Genomic DNA, 17,655 nt, shown 5'->3' with positions numbered 1-17,655 from the left:
TGCCCACATGTTCCAATCTGTGACCCACTTTGCAGATTCACCTGACCTTTAGGAGTGGAATCTCTCTGTCAGATCTATAGTTACGTCTGATGAACAACAACCTGCGTCCACATACAAGACACAAGGATAATTTGCAATGCCATTCACCTCCTTAAAGGCATTATATATGCATTAGATAAAGAATGACTTCTGTGATCCCTCCTGAAATGCGTGTGCTGGGTTGTTGTGACACTTGAGGCACTGACTGATCTTTTTGTAAATAACAGATCCAAGCTAATGATTCAGAACTCGGATTCCAGATTGCTGACAATGTGAAGGATTAAACATAACAGCACTTAGTAACCATTAGTGAGATGAATAGTCATGGTTCAATGTCGTATTGTAAATAATAGTACACACAGTTTACCTTGCAAGAAATGACAATTGGCCTCATTTATCAATCTCGATAAAAATAGATCTATGAATGACTGGTTCCAAAGAGCATTTACACATGAAATGCTATTGCTATTCATGAAAACATTAAAATCCTAAAAAATGTTCATATGCTATTTGGGCTCCTGAGTGTATGCAAAGTTCCAAATGTACCAAACCTCAATTATTTGAATTGACATCATATAATTTGCATAGCTTACTGCACTTTCATATATGGAACATGCTGTAAAATTTAAGTTTATTATTTATTTAAGTTTCATTTCATTTCATTTTCATTTCATTTAAGTTTAAAGCATTCAGTATTTTTATTCAGAGCAACTTAGAGAAGTGCTTTGGAGTGTCTATCAAAAACACCTCGTCTAGCTAGTTCACTACATAAGGGTCTACTGAGAAGATTAGGGTACTATTCTTCTCTAAGGGTACTATTGAGAAGATTTTTTGTTGTTTCATATTATGAATATTAATTATAGATTATTAGAAATATTGACATCAAGCCAGCACAAAACCATAAATGAAGTAATATAAGTAATAATGCATTTCTTTCATAACTGAATATTATGAAAAGGAAAAGGAAAAGGAATGCCTCTATATAATTGGTGTGTCTGTCTATGCACAGATGTAATCTATAAACAAATGACTCAGCTGACAGAAGATTTAATTGTCAATTTTTTTCTTTAAATTACACATGCTCAGTTTTAGCAAAATAGGTTAAACCAAACCTAGATTATTAAATGTCTCTGCCGTGTCTGAGTAGTCTCGCAGACATCACTGAGTCTCTAGGATGATACTCAGGTCAAGTCAAGGTCAAGCTCTGAATTTGGTGCCAGGGAAGAGTGAGCACTTCTGGCTACCTTTATGAAATGCAGTATACAACTGTAACAAAGTTTATGTAATAATTTAATTTAACTATTAACTATTTAGCACTTAGCATAATTTAACTATTAATTAATAACTTATCTATTTATACCCCATTAACATATTAAATTTAAAGTTTAACACATTTAAGTAGTATATCTGGGTAATGTAATATAGCAGAGATAAATATCAGAAGTGCTATAGAGTAAAGAATAACATGTCAGCATACTTGAGGTAACCCACCAAATAATTTAAATAACTGATAAGTTTTAAAATTAGGATTAGAGGTTTTAATTTAGAACCTTTTTTGTTAAGTTGATGCCTGTTAAATGAACCTCTATTCATATTTTGAGTCTCTATCTGTGATCTAAAGTCAATTCAGAAAGTTCTCATTTTGATTTTAGACATTCTAGCCCATGTAGTATTTTTTCAGTGTGTTTTTAAGTCATGCTTTTGGAGGGAACAGCTTGTTCCCTCATAATCACTAACTAAACTCTTGCAAAAAATGTTATAAAAAATTATGTTTATTCATATTGATTTCATATTGATTTATAAAACACAATTTAAGTAGCAAGTCAACAAATTAGACTTGTAGTCTTAAATCTGATATTTTGCATTTTATTTCTATCTTCCATTTTTTGTTCTTCATGTACAACACATTCCACATTTGTCTTTAGCTGTGTAATTGTGCTGGGGGTATTTTACAAAATGTGTTATTTTTTCATCCATATTTATGAAAGATTGTAAACTTAAAAAAGTAAAAAAAAAAAAAACAAAAAAAAACAAAACAACTGTTTTTAACAAATTGCTTTAGAACTTTTTTGGCACTTTGGTCACTTCTTTCTCTATAGAAATGTTTATAAAATTTTTCAGACAACTTTTGTTGGGTGGTTAAATAAAAATATATTTTTTAAATAAAAAATATTGTTTTTGGTGAAAAGCATTACTTTTGGTTAAAAATGGGACAATATGTTTAAATCCTGAAAATTTATGAATAGGATTTAGTTTTTGAACTTGTGTAATGTAATTATATTTATTATATTCATCAAGGGTGGCTTAAAGATAGATACAAGTGTAGAATCTTTTATTAATGTTCATAAATGTTAATAATGCACAGGTGTTCATTTTTAAACTTAAGCTGATCTTCTCTAATATGACATATACCTTACTAAGTATTTGCAGTGTTACTGCTTATGTAGAATATTGCCTAACTCACATAATGTTCACCCAAATTCTTAACCGTCAACAGAAAAGTTACTCTTTCACTCTTGGTCTCCTGTTCACATAGAACAGCGAGAGGAAAAATGCAGTGATGAATGAAGCCTTCATACAAAGTGAATAGCTGACAGCTCCTGAGACTTGGGGACCAATTCATTTGCTGCAGAGCTGCGATATGCTGAGATCATTCCCTCAGATATACCCAAAGTACTGTGGAGGAGGCAGATATTTTGCCCACATGCCTAACAAGCATCTCTTCCCCATCTCTCTCTTTCTCTCTCTCTCTCTCTCTCTCTCTCTCTCTTGAAAAATGTCTGTTATAATACAAAACTAATGTCTGTTATAATTAACTGCTATAATTTGGAGGTATATGCATGCTATGCAAAGAAAATCTTGTGATCTAAAGATTTAGAGCTTTAGTATTTCTCTCATATATAAAAGCCTCTCTGCTCTGTTGATTTGAAACCATATGTTTATGCTCATTCCTGGCCAAGAGAAAAAGAAAAGCTTTGCATCATTAATCATGTTCTGGACGATACACATATGAACTGTAGTTTGAGTTTGGATGGCATGTCCCCATGCTCTTTCAGCTTGCAGTGGTTGAGCTATCTTTGCATATCATAAGTGCTCTCCATCCACACAAACACACAAAAATCATTTAAATTTTAAAACAACCTGGAAATACTGGAAGTTAGTAACTAATTTACAGCCATTAATGATCTTTATTTAAAGAACTGTCATTTTTCTTACAATAATTAGCATCTGTTTTAATATGGTCAAGGATAACTTCTTGTCAGAACTTCTGTTCCTGAACATCTTGTCATTGCTCTGAACTACATCTTTCACTAAACAAAGAATTTTCCCACTGCACTGATGACTGAAAAACAATACTGTGCTTTAATGTTTGTGGGTTGCTATCTGTTGATTGACTGAGCATAAATAAATGCATATGGTAAGGCAGTTAGCAGCTTTGTTTAAAATTAGAATCACCAATTCTTCCTTATAACCTCTTCCAATAACTCAAAGTTCAGTGTTAATTAAGGTGAAATTTATAGTTGAAGATACACTATATTGCCAAAAGTATACGCTCACCTGCCTTGACTTGCATATGAACTTAAGTGACATCCCATTCCTAATCCATAGGGTTCAATATGACGTCGGTCCACCCTTTGCAGCTATAACAGCTTCAACTCTTCTGGGAAGGCTGTCCACAAGGTTTAGGAGTGTGTTTATGGGAATATTTGACCATTCTTCCAGAAGCGCATTTGTGAGGTCACACACTGATGTTGGACGAGAAGGCCTGGCTCTCAGTCTCCGCTCTAATTCATCCCAAAGGTGTTCTATCGGGTTGAGGTCAGGACTCTGTGCAGGCCAGTCAAGTTCATCCACACCAGACTCTGTCATCCATGTCTTTATGGACCTTGCTTTGTGCACTGGTGCACAGTCATGTTGGAAGAGGAAGGGGCCAGCTCCAAACTGTTCCCACAAAGTTGGGAGCATGGAATTGTCCAAAATGTCTTGGTATGCTGAAGCATTCAGAGTTCCTTTCACTGGAACTAAGGGGCCAAGCCCAGCTCCTGAAAAACAACCCCACACCAAACCCCCCTCCACCAAACTTTACACTTGGCACAATGCAGTCAGACAAGTACTGTTCTCCTGGCAACCGCCAAACCCAGACTCGTCCATCAGATTGCCAGATGGAGAAGCGCGATTCGTCACTCCAGAGAACGCGTCTCCACTCTAGAGTCCAGTGGCGGCATGCTTTACACCACTGCATCCGACGCTTTGCATTGCACTTGGTGATGTATGGCTTGGATGCAGCTGCTCGGCCATGGAAACCCATTCCATGAAGCTCTCTGCACACTGTTCTTGAGCTAATCTGAAGGCCACATGAAGTTTGGAGGTCTGTAGCGATTGACTCTGCAGAAAGTTGGCGACCTCTTCGCACTATGTGCCTCAGCATCCGCTGACCCCGCTCCGTCAGTTTACGTGGCCTACCACTTCGTGGCTGAGTTGCTGTCGTTCCCAAACACTTCCACGTTCTTATAATACAGCTGACAGTTGACTGTGGAATATTTAGGAGCAAGAAAATTTCACGACTGGATTTGTTGCACAGGTGGCATCCTATCACAGTTCCACGCTGGAATTCACTGAGCTCCTGAGAGCAACCCATTCTTTCACAAATGTTTGTAAAAACAGTCTGCATGCCTAGGTGCTTGATTTTATACACCTGTGGCCATGGAAGTGATTGGAACACCTGATTCTGATTATTTGGATGGGTGAGCGAATACTTTTGGCAATATAGTGTAGGTAGCAAAGTAGTTTAGTGGTACTGTTGCCATCTCGTAGCATCACTCTCTTAGTTGTGTCATGTCAGCCCCATAGGCAAAAATGTGTGTGTGTGTTTGTGTGTGTGTGTGTGTGTGTGTAAGATACACCCTGCAATGGTTCAGTGTGTATTCCAACCTTGCGACTAGTATTCCAAGGATAAGCTCTGGATCCACTGGGAGCCTGACCAGGAGAATGTGGTTACTGAAGATTAATAAATGAGTTAAGATTAGTAATCTGTTCTATATGCACTCACCTTCAATGGATTCCATAAAAGCATTTTTTTTTTTTTTTTTTTTTTTTGATGACCACACAAAACAGCATAGTTTCATTCTGTTTACACCATTCATTGAAAGGAAGTTCACAGTAATTTATATACACAAATTTTACATTAAAAAATGTTAATAAATTAAAATTCATAGTTATATAATATTTTAACACATTTCAGTACACACACAGTTTATTTATAATTTTACGATAAATAGGTTAATTGCCACAAATTCATTGGTTGTTATAGGTTGCATTGGATAATGTGAGGTCATGAGGTCATCCATGATGTTTCAAATCTGTTAGATCTGTACATGTTCTCTTGTAGCTTATGTATTTTATGCTATTTACAACACTAACGTCACACAGCTTGTTTATCTTTGCAGTCTTGGTACATGGAGAGAGAAATGTTTGTTTTGTGAAGAAAAATGCTATGTTCACTACAATTCTTAAGTACTGTGGTTAAGCCAGCTGCAAGGGCTTCCACATGTTCTCTTTATTACAATTTACAGTAGAATTAACTCCACTGTTTAATGACTGTTTAAGATTCCTGACTTACTCTGTAAGCCTATGAATATTTGGATTATAAATAGGCAGTATTTCATAATATCTCTCAAACTATTGCTATGTGCCAAGTATTTGCAAAGCATGTCCCACTTGATGAATTTATGTTTAAAGATTATGTATACACTTCAATCAGAACAGACTTAACTGAGTAAGGCCAACACGAAGGAACATTCTATCCAATCGAACAAAATGGGTAATCCTTTAAATAATTTGATAAACATGAATCCTTGTGTCTTATAACTTTTGCTATTAGAGTATCAGTATGTGCATCTTTTGAATGTTTCTATGAGTCACTATGTCTCCTGGTGCAATAAAACAATCCTGAAGGAAATGTTATAGATTTGAATCTATTTATAATATTTCAGAGGTTAGGGTGGGTTTCAAACTAAAAATTGTGCATGTCATTTAACCTCAGTTAAGTGGGTTTAGTGCTTAATATTCCTCACACATTCAATAAGATATTGCAGCCTGTACAATACACACCAGTATAAAAATAGGTGTGTGGGGGGTGGGTGGTACAGATAATGTTACTTTTGTGCAGTAATTCCTATGTAATAGTTTTTTAATGTTGTCAGGGATGTAGCTTTTGCAGTGGGTTTGACCAGGTTAGACCCAATGGCTTTATTGTAGAGGCAACCTAAGGTGAGTTATAATAGTAATGCACATCCACAGAAAAAAAAACAAGGCAATATACCAGTTATTTTCAGCAACATGTATCCTTCTGCTCCTGAATGTCAGGCACACATGAAATGTTGAGTCTCTGTAGTAAATGAGCAAGTGTTGTTTACTTCAGTCACGAGCACAGTGGTATTTTAATGTCATCACATTCCACTGAATAATCACACTTGGACTGACAATTTTCTGAGATGCAAATAATTATAAGTTGTTACAAAACATAGGCAGCTCACTTTAAAGACTGAATGCCCACCTCTGAAGGTGTGCTATGGTATATAGAACCAAGACATCCTGTAAATTGTGAGGTGGGACCTCCATGTAATGGACTTGTCTGTCCAGCACAGCCCACAGATTCTCAATCAGATTAAAATCTGGGGAATTTAATTGCTATGAAGGGGTAAGCTTGGTCTACATCAATGTTTATGTAGGGGCACGTGTGAAAGTGACATTCTCACATTGGCCAGGACCCAGTGTTTCTCCCCAGAACACTGCCCAAAGAATCATACTACCTTCACCAGTTTGCCTTGTTCCTATAGTGCTCCCAGGTGCAATCTCTTCCCAGGTAAGGGGTAAACACACACTTGGCCATCCACATAAGTAAAATGTTTCATAAGACCAGGTCACCTTCTTCCATTGTTTTATGGTCCCATTCTGATACTTACATGCTCACTATAGGTGTTTTCGCTGATGGACATGGGTCAGAATGGGCACTCTGAGCTGATGTGTGGCTATACATCTCCATACGTAGCAAGCTGCAATGTGTGTTCTGACACCTTTCTGTCATAGCCAGCATTATCCTTTTTAGCAAATCTGTGTGATCAGACCAGATAGGCTAATCTTTGCTTCCAACATACATAACGGAGCCTTGGACACCCATGACCCTTTAATTGGGTCACCAGTTGTCCTTCCTTGGATTTTCGGTAGTTACTAACCACTACATATCAGGGAAAGCCTTAAAGACCTGCTGTTTTGGAGATGCACTGATCAAGTTGTCTAGCTATCACAATTTGGCACATGTCAAATAACTCAAATCCTTGTGGTTGCCCATTTTTCCTGCTTCCAACACATCAAGGGACTGACTGTTCACTTGCTGCCATATATGTCCCAACCTTTGACATGTGCCATTGAATTGATATAATCAGTGTTATTCACGTTACCTGTCAGAGGTTTTGATGTTATGGCTGATTGATGTATGGCTGCCCTGTCTAGAATAAAAGTCTCTTTTAATGACAAACTCTGTTACATAACTTGCGCAACTCTGTAATGATCTGTCCCTTTTGTTTCAAAAACTCTTTGTTTTTTATCATAGTGATTACAGAGTTTTTTTTAAATGTGTGATCTCATATTTCTAACAGGGAAAGTGAATGCATGCAACATCAGAGTTGCTAGAGACATTGGACAACTGAAAATGTGCAGACCTTTTTCCAAAAATGACTGCATGAATTTTAAATATTAAATAAATAAATACATTTTAATTTAAATACATTTAAATAAAGGGTACAGCTGATATTATCATAGTAAAAAATCTTTCTTGTTTTTGTTTTGAGAAAAGGTTGTACTTTAGTTGTTTGTGTGGGAATTTGTAATAATTTTGCATGAGCTTAGTAAATGAAGCTATAGGAGTTTGTACCAGGTGAATTATATTAAAGCACAATTAGCCAATTTATTTAAATCAAGAGGCCACAGTGATCTATCTTTACTACTTTCAAGCCAAAACATTTTAGAAAGAAAAACAGCGGTCATGGCTATAAGTCACCAAATCCAAAGAAGACAAGTAATAAAATTTAATGTCAAATCTGTGCAAAACATCATTGACCATCCATAAACATGCAAACACAACCATGTTTGTACAGAGAAGCTGCCTGATGCCATTCAAATTTAACTTAACATTTCAAATACCATTCTACACTCTATTATGCTAGGTTTAAACAGTTATGCATGTGGCCTAGTTAAACATCATGTTTACAATTGGAATGTTTACCAGTACTAAAGACTCACCATGATGGTATTGATCATTGTGTTATGGTCATAGAACCTCAACCATCAAAACAAGCTGAATGTCTTTTGGGTCAAAAATTTCAGCTGAGATTACACCTTAGATTAAGACCTGGTGAAAGGGAGCCACATCTTTTACTAAGAGAGTGCATATGTGTGAATTTTTTGCCTTTGTGTATAGCCCTTGAGATATAACAGTACTAAATGCAAGGCTGAAAACATTTTAAAGGTGATAACACAAGTCTTTTTTTTTTACTATATATATTTCACATATCATGATGGTACTGTATATTGCTTAAACTACAATGAGTTAATAGAAGCAAACACAACATAACAATGATTGCACTGTATATGGCTAATGGTTAGTGTAGCTTGAATACTGGATATTTTTACAGACTCAATGACTAGTAATGAGAAGTTGCTTATATAATCCTCATGTATTCATCTTGTAGCCTGTATACTTTTAAAATGGGAAATAATTTAATTTAACAGCTTTTTGTACACATATTTAATTACATTTAATGAATGCAGATCTGAATATAAAATGTCAATAATATTTGCCTAGAAGTAAATAAAATGAAAAAATCATATTCTAAGAGAAAATATGCTGGACTACATGAAGACAATGGGAGAGACCACAGAGACCTCACAGTGCATAACAAATTAAGACATCCCCCCTCATATTTTACATTAGGATTGACAAGACAAAAAAAGAATGACAGAAAGAAAGAAAAGTTCCTGGCAGTTTTGACATCATTTCAAAAAATATAAAAAGAATGCCATCAGACATCTATATACAGCTGAAAATGACTGAAAGATCTGTTACAATTTGTTTGAAACTAAGCCTTAGAAAATAACATAAGCATGAGAACATGATTGACAATAAACACATGAATTACTGTTTTGTTTTTTTTTTGTTTTTTTAACAAAGGACATATTTGAGGGGATTATGTCATTTTTTTCCCTTTTTGTCCCTGTGCCAAATATCTGTAAGCAACAGCAAACAGGATTTGTCCTTTCATGCTTTGCTTTGAGAGGTTCCTTTGATTTCCATGGATGCCTTTTCCTTCTGTCCAGCATATTCTCCAATAAAGGATCCATCCTCGTTAAACTGAGCATCCTCATCACCATAGTCCACTATGCTGTCCCCACTGTCCCCTCGCTTCAGGTCTCCAGACAGTGAGTGTTGGCTGCCTTTCAGAGGCTTCTCATCATTATCACTGGATTTATGAAGAAAAAAAGACAGAAATGACTGAATAAAATGGCAGTTTAATTCTCATGTATTCAAATTAAAGCATATTTGTTCAGTAAGTATGTAGTAGGGTATGATAATATGGTGCATTATATGCTATCATTTGATAAAAGACTTTCTGTAGTCTATTAATCAGCCATAACACAGTGTATATTGTATAACAAACATCTCCTAAGCACAATGTTTTTCATGATCAAATACTAGCATTCTAACAGGCACTAATACCACTCATTGATCCAGATGAATTGTAAGAACACTTGCTGTAGTGGAGAACACAGAATTTAAAAAGCTGCGTGGCTTCAGATACACCCCCTTATGAGGCAGACCAGCAGGGCTGCCAGGGGTGTTGTTTTTTTTTTTTTTTTTTTTTTTTTCACCAAATACAGATAGTTTGGCTGTACATCAGTGAAAGCCTGGCCAGAGAGCCTATGTTTAATTAGCCATGTTTAATTTTGTTTCATTCAAATGCACAGCTTTTATTGAATTATATGCTGCTAATAGTCTGGATAGCATAAACACTATTATTATTGAGTTGTAATTATTGTGAATGTTGAATGTTTTGATTAGTTGCAAAGAGAAAGCTAAGACACAGAATCAATCAGTCAATGCTTATTTTTGCTGTATCAGAACAGTATCATATTGTATCCAGTTCTGTGTTTGGTTAAATCCCTATTATGTAGTTATTTGAGTGAGGACTGAAGTCCAGATCCACTGATGGATCATGAGAGTTTAAGTGGTTAAAGGAATTATATGGCCAACAAGATTAACATGAATGAATGAAAACAGCTAGGTACAACATTGCATAGTGTGATGCCTACAACCAATAGATGTTGAACACAGTATCATCTTTGGCTCAAATTTCTTCACAGTTTGATTTCTGCATAAAGAATAACTTTAAATAGGGTAGTCTTGCAATTTGTAATCTGGGCCAACTAGAATCATGATTCATAGCTGAGTATCAGCTTGTTTTATATCTTACTCATCCATCTTTTGGTGGAAAAAAGGTGTGAGTAAAAAGAAATGTATTCTTTTTGACTGTGAAGCACGGAAAAGCTGGGAAGGAAAATAAAGGATGTGCATGTTTGATGTACAACACATTTTAAAAGAGCTATTTATTTCTTATGATCTGCAGCTGTGAGATAGGTTACAGCAACACCTGCTTAAGATTGTTGGTAGCTTCAATTCATTTCACTTGTGGAGGAGAATTGTATTTTAAGTGTTTGAATTTGTTGTAGTATTTTGCATTGGACACTCACAGTAGTATTTATTTATAGATACTACTACAGCTATTCCTCCTCCTCATGCTAACTAACACTACTCCAACTAGTACTTCTACTATTAAGTGAACTGTTACTATTCCACTATTACTCCTATTACTGCTACTATTACTCTGACTCATACCCCTAGCCCTACTATTGTTCATGCCACTAATGTTAAATAAATAAATAAATAAATAAATAAATAAATGGGAAAACATCTACACTTATGTCCTTGGTATTGGATAATCTAGGTTTGGAATGGTGGAACTACACACATACTGAGCTCTCAGAGAGACTGTTATGAAATGGATCACTGAAAGATTAATGAAATGAACACAGATATCACTGGCCCGGAGATAAGTGCCTTTCAATTATACTAGATTGTCCCCCACATTATCTCCTGCTGAGGACTGGGCATACTCCATTTCGTTTTGTTCCAAAAAAAACAAACACGTTTCAATTTAACAGTGATGCAATTATGCCTAATTTTTATCACATCACTTGAGCTACATACCAAGCACTCTGGAATTAAACCATTGAGTTAACATGAGTATGTGTAGTTGATGGGTTTTGTAGTTGGTCTTTTGTTTGTTTAGTTTAGTTTAGTTTTCTTTTTTTTATCCTGAGATTTGTTTAGCACACATGGGCTACCTGAACCAGACAGGGCTGTTCACATATGCACAGCATACAGACACAGACACACAGACATATATATACACCGATCAGCCATAACATCATGAGCACTGACAGGTGAAGTGAATAGCACTGATTATCTCTTCATCATGGCATGGTTAGTGGGTGGGATATATTAGGCAGCAAGTGAACATTTTGTCCTATTAAAAGCAAGTAAAATGGGAAAGCATACGGATTTGAGCGAGTTTGACAAATTGTGATGGCTAGACGACTGGATCAGAGCATCTCCAAAACTGCAGCTCTTGTGGGGTGTTCCTAGTATGCAGTGGTCAGTATGTATCAAAAGTGGTCCAAGTAAGGAAGAGTGGTGAACCAGTGACAGGGTCATTGGGTGGCCAAGGCTCATTGATACATGTGGGGAAAGAAGACTGGCCCGTGTGGTCCGATCCAAGAAAAAAGAGCTACTGTAAGATTATATTAATTTAATTTTAAGCACAGCCACCACAAAACCAGACTTCATAACAAAAATTGCTTAATACTGTTTTTACCAGGCACACTTCTATTTATGAACCCTTTGACAGAAAATATATAGCTCACACTTTTCCTCCTTGAAAATGTGTTGGTAATGTCAGATCTAATATAGTTTAGTTATTTTAGCACTGTAGCATACATTATGATAACTCTTTTCAGATTATGTTTTTTTTTTCCAAGGCATTGTTACTTGCCAGTGTGTCCTGTCATAGCTATGCAAAGATTTGATTCCTAAAACAGTATTAAACAATTTTTGTTATGAAGTCTGGTTTTGTGGTGGCTGTGCTTAAAATTAAATCAATATAATATTAATTCAAGTGATGAAAAGATTTAAAATTCTAACAGTAAACAGAGTTGAGTATTACTGTAAGGTTAACCCTGCCTGGTATAAAGGTTTGGAAATGATTTCGTTGAAAATATCCATTAGAAACTTAAAAGTAATCAAAAAGTAATCAAATGTAATCAGTTACTTTACTTTTATAAAGTAATTGAAAAGTTACACTTCTTATTACATTTTAAACAGGGTAACTTGTAATCTGTAACCTATTACATTTCCAAAGTAACCTACCCAACACTGTATATATATATATATATATATATATATATATATATATATATATATATATATATATATATATATATGTATATATATATATAAAGTTTATAGTATTCCTATATGGGTGATTGTTGGCTCACCTGTATTCACAGAAAGTGTCGTCATTAATGCCTTGAGACTCCAAGTCTGGATGGAGGTCTTCCTTTTCTTTCACTAAAGAAAGAGGGATAAATTTAGTTCTTTTAATTTCATTAACACAACTATTAAGGTAAATGAAGCAATAAATTAAAACGGAAATGCTTTTATGTGGCTAGATCCATCCAGTGTAGTCAATTACTGTCGCTGTGATGTAAAAGCTATACTGGTAACAATAAGGCCTGGCTAATACCGCGTACAATTGCCCAATTTGTAATATTATAACTAATAGCAATGGCTGACAAGCCTGAGCCTGGCCCCCTTATACAGGAAATATTTTGAACATTATGATTTACACATGCAGTAATTTGCCTTTTTCAGCCTTTTACTCTTTGTTTATGGTTAATTTAAATTAAAATAAATGTTTGCCTAATCTGAATTATATATATGCTTTTCTTTCATCATTTAAACAAGTATTTGCATTTTGGTCTTTCTACATATTTTATGTTGTTCAATTTCTTAAATTTTGTCTCTCCTCTAGCTACTTTCTCTCTTTCTCTGTTTCTCTCTTTCAAACATCAGTAATCTTTTTTTTCCTGTAGTAGCCCTGTATAGAGGTTCTTTCTTTGCTATCTATTATCTGTCCATCTATCTGTCTCTCTCCCACCCTGCTATGCCCCTGGGTAATTGGCTCCTGGTGGTAAATGAACACAAAGAGGTTGATGGAGGTACATTTGATGCAGGTCCTTACCCGAGTACTTCCCTCCTTTGTTCCTATTTACAAAGCAGGCGATGAGCACGATGAGTGTGAGTAAAGCCACAGCACACATCAGACCAATAAACCAGCCCTGATTTGAAATTCCACTGTGAATGCTGGCCAAATCTGAGGAACACAACAATTGTTCACAAAACTTTGCTAGACCTTCTTGTGCTATTGACTGTTTATATTGACAAATCAGTTTTATGCCAACTTATCAATGTTCAGACCAGCAGAATAAAAATGTAACAGTTCATTAATGATTAACAGCCAACCTGCATGTACAATTTATCAATTTAAGATGCTGGAAAAAACACCTAATTCCTTTTCACGCAGCTTTTACATTTAGAGATTTACATGTAATAAGTCACAGATTAGAAGTCTGTTCAAGGACAATGACATGGTGATGGGATGCTTGTTGGCAGAGAACCCCTCCCCTCACCTTTGGCCCTGGTCCTGATAACATCTTCAAAAATGCTAGAACTATCATGCCAGCTTTTAGCCATAATGCGTACTGTATATTCTGTCCCAGGCTCCAGCTCCTTAATGACCAGGAAAGTCTTAGAGGAGTTAACGGCCTCAGATATCTTCCAGTTACCTTCACCTACAGAAGGTGCATAACCAGGGAAGGGTTAGGAAGGGGTTAGTAAGCCAGAAACATGAAGTTAGTGTTAATTTAATAGAGGAGTTAGTAAGGTGTTACTAAACCAGAAACAATAATTTAGGATTACAAAAAGTGAAGTCAAAGGCAAAGTAATATCTAAATAAATAATTTTATGATAGTCGTTTAAAATCACACTGCCTGACAAAAAAAAGTCACACATTAATATTTTGTTGGACCGTATTTTGCTTTGATTACGGCTCACATTTGCTGTGGCATTGTTTAAATAAGCTTCTGCAATGTCACAACACCTATTTCCATCCACAGTTGCATACATTTCTCTTCAAGATCATGGACTGATGATGAGAAAGTCAGACCGTTGTGTAAAGTCTTCAGCAAATCCTAAAGATTCTCATTGGACTTTGTGGTGGCCAGTATATGTGTGAAAATGATATCACATGCTCCATGAACCACTTTTTCACAATTTGAGCTCAATGAATTCTGCCATTGTCATCTTGAAATATGCCCGTGCCACCAGGGCAGAGAAAATCCATCGATAGAAAAACCTGGTCATTCAGTATATTCAGGTAGTCAGTTGACCTCATTTTTTGGGCACATAATGTTGCTGAACCTGATCAACTGAAGCCTCTCCAGATCATACCACTGCCCTCTGAAGCTTGTACAGCAGACACTTTGCATGATGGGTGCATCATTTCATACACCTCTCTTCTTACTCTGATGCGCCCATCACTCTGGAATGCTTAGTAAATCTAGACTCATCAGACTACATGACCTTTTTTTACTGCTCTAGAGTCCAATCATTACTCTCCATTGCAAAATGAAGCCTTTTTTTCAGATTTGCTGCACTGATAAGTGGTTTTCTTAAGGCTACACAGTTGTTTAGTCCTAGTTAAGTCCCTTCTCTTAAGTCCCTGTTCATGCGGACATTGATGGTACGCTGCTATCCTTCCAGGTTTTAATAATGTGTTGGACAGTTCTTAACCAAATTTCTCCTTAATCTCCTTAGTTGTTTTCTTTGCTTGATGCAGGCCAATAATTTGACATTTGATTGATTAGCACAACATATTTTCTATGACCACAGGATATGTCTACCGACATGGTTGTTTAAGAAATGAAAAGCTACTTATTGCATCTGTTAGGGTTAAATAACTTGTTGCCAGAGGCTCTTGCCTGTTTGCTTATTTAAATCCAGGTGGTGACCTTTTTTTGTCCAGACAGTGTTTTGACTTTGTGATTTGTATAAACATACAAATTAAGGTAGAGTATCAGCCTTGTTAGCTATTAAGAATGGTAAGATGGGCTTACGGTTTTTCATATATGCAACATATAATTCTGAATCCATTTGTTCCTTCCCCAGAATCCAGCTGATATTTGCAAAGTTGTCGCTAACTGAAGTGCTAATGTTCAACACAGTGGATGCTGACAGAAAAAAGAGGGAAAGAAAAATAACATGGCAAGACAAAGAACAAAAAGTGGTTAGTGTATGTCAAGAGAGATCTGTGTTCAAGAAAAAAAAAAGTTTTGGCTTATTTCAGGAGTGGAGCAGGATTGTCTTCTGTATGTGGCCCTCTTAAAGAAATGATATGAATAAAATGTTGCTTATTAGCATAAAAGAGGCATCTGTGCTATTCATGCTAGGGAATATGGCTGAGTGCATTAAGGCAGCAAAGTAAGGAGAACAGACAGGATGGACTTTTAAAAAGTAGCATCCCAAAAATGGCTTTATAACATTGAAGCAAAATTGCAAACCTTGTTGCCAAGGCATCTTTTAGTTTATGTTGTGCCAAGAACATTCTGAAAGTTTTAGCCTCCTCATAGTAAATAAATAATTTATTACTTGGATCAGAGGTATAGCTTACTGACTGCCTAATCAGTAAGCTACATCTCTGATCCATGTAATCAATTATTTTAATTAATAACTAGCTACATTCCAGGAATCTCTACCTACTCATATTACACAAAATAGAAAAAAATATCTGAATCTAATAGGTAAGCACTTACAGGTGTTTTTATTTTTATTTTGTGAAAGGCACTATGACACACTACTAGGTCTAACTTCAGCTTGCTGTTTAATTATTTTCACCATTTTTGGGTGTCCCAATTAGGCAAAGTGTCGTGAGCTGTCAGCTTTGTTTAATCTACATCTCACTCATGGAAATGTCTTCCCTCATGACCAGACGTGATAATCACATCCATCACACTCTTCCCTCAGGCCAAGTTTTTCTGCGTTACATAGCTTCTGGCACACATTCTCTCTCATCGCACTATTCGAAAATGTCACCCGCTAATTTCAGACGTGTTTCTTTTTTCCCTGTCACAGCAGCAATTTGCGTAAATCGCAGTTCACTCTGATGCTTTCATGTCACAAGTTTTTAAAAAAATGGAGTGGGGGGCTATAAATATCGAGTGCTGCTAGCTGGGTCTTTGTCATTTGCTGCAGGAGAGTGGGATTAAATGAGACAGGAAGCATCTGCCAGCACAGCAGTATAGGAGAAGCCCTCACGCCGGGCCAAAAAACACCAAAAGCCATGGGAGCAAAGAAAACGTTCTGATCCACAGCTTTCAACTGCTTCCATTTATCCACTTAAGTAGTGGCAGCTGACTCTCTATGTAGCTCTGTCTTTCACCTCTCTAGCTGCTATCCCCAACTGTCACACATGAGAAGCTCCTGCTTGTTCAGATGCTGGCTGTTTGCTTGGGATTGTACCACTAAAGCTTTTCCACCAGCTTAACAAAGCATAAGCTATCTGTGCTTCACATTTGATCAGTTACGGACAGCGGAAACATAACAATCTCTTGCCTCTGAGGGTTCAACTTTTAACAGTAGACAAGGAGAAAAATACTGTGTCTATTTCATACTCTACTTCTGTCTACTCTACACATACATTAGCATTTTTTAAATGCATACATCACACTGATATAATAATTATCTCCCCTTTTTTAACAACCACATAAAACTTGTATTTTCCATCTATCTTAGACAATGGGTGACTAATTTTAAATATGTACTTATGTTTAATACCTATAGAAGAAAGTGTGGCTTTAGCCACAGGGGAGACAGTAGGTTTTCTTGGAGTTGAATGAGTTCTGGACTGTCCTGAAAAGAAAAATAGGGTCTTGAGTTTGTCCACTACAGTTTTATTAAAGTTTCTATTAGACTTTTAATTGATTAATCCATGCATGCTACCCTAATGGACTCTAGTAAACTTAAAAATATATATTTATGACAGGAGGGTTATTTGATGGAAACAAGATTTACTACAGTGTTAGGTGATAAACATTTTATGATTTTATGATTTTAAATTTATCATCTATGAAAGAAAACTTGTATCTGATAAGTAGGTTTATTGTGCTTTTATGAAACACAATTGTGATCTCTAAGATTAATTGGAAAAGTTTCTTTTTTAATACAAGTATGAAAAGCAAACCAACTGAAAAAAATGCTTTATTTAAATTGCTTTTACATGGCAATACTTCCAACTTATTTAGCATTTCTAATTTAGTAATCTAAAGTACCACTAATATTACCACTATTATCACTAAATCTATGTCTATGGAATAAATACAGCTTCA

At 35.8% G+C, this 17,655-nt stretch overlaps 1 protein-coding gene across 9 annotated transcripts in view; it reads right to left on the bottom strand.

Annotated features, from left to right (window-relative positions):
- Positions 1-8,109: 8,109 nt before the first annotated feature.
- Positions 8,110-17,655, bottom strand: part of chl1b (cell adhesion molecule L1-like b) — a 77,939-nt gene continuing 68,393 nt past the window's right edge. For 4 of the 9 annotated variants that reach the window (XM_058402660.1, XM_058402661.1, XM_058402659.1 and 1 more), the window contains 6 exons: positions 17,105-17,179; positions 15,388-15,501; positions 13,903-14,064; positions 13,455-13,586; positions 12,709-12,781; positions 8,110-9,557 (listed from right to left, as the gene is read on the bottom strand). In XM_058402660.1, the coding sequence (XP_058258643.1) occupies positions 9,356-9,557; positions 12,709-12,781; positions 13,455-13,586; positions 13,903-14,064; positions 15,388-15,501; positions 17,105-17,179 (758 nt within the window). In that variant the 3' untranslated portion in view covers positions 8,110-9,355. The remainder of the gene's footprint in view (positions 9,558-12,708; positions 12,782-13,454; positions 13,587-13,902; positions 14,065-15,387; positions 15,502-17,104; positions 17,180-17,655) is intronic. The other 5 variants (XM_058402658.1, XM_058402657.1, XM_058402664.1 and 2 more) reach the window with 5 other exon arrangements.

Source organism: Hemibagrus wyckioides, linkage group LG11 (genome assembly GCF_019097595.1).
Source record: "Hemibagrus wyckioides isolate EC202008001 linkage group LG11, SWU_Hwy_1.0, whole genome shotgun sequence".
Taxonomy (NCBI): domain Eukaryota; kingdom Metazoa; phylum Chordata; class Actinopteri; order Siluriformes; family Bagridae; genus Hemibagrus; species Hemibagrus wyckioides.
Note: the sequence above shows the minus strand (reverse complement) of the source record. Positions and strands in the feature narration are given on the sequence as shown.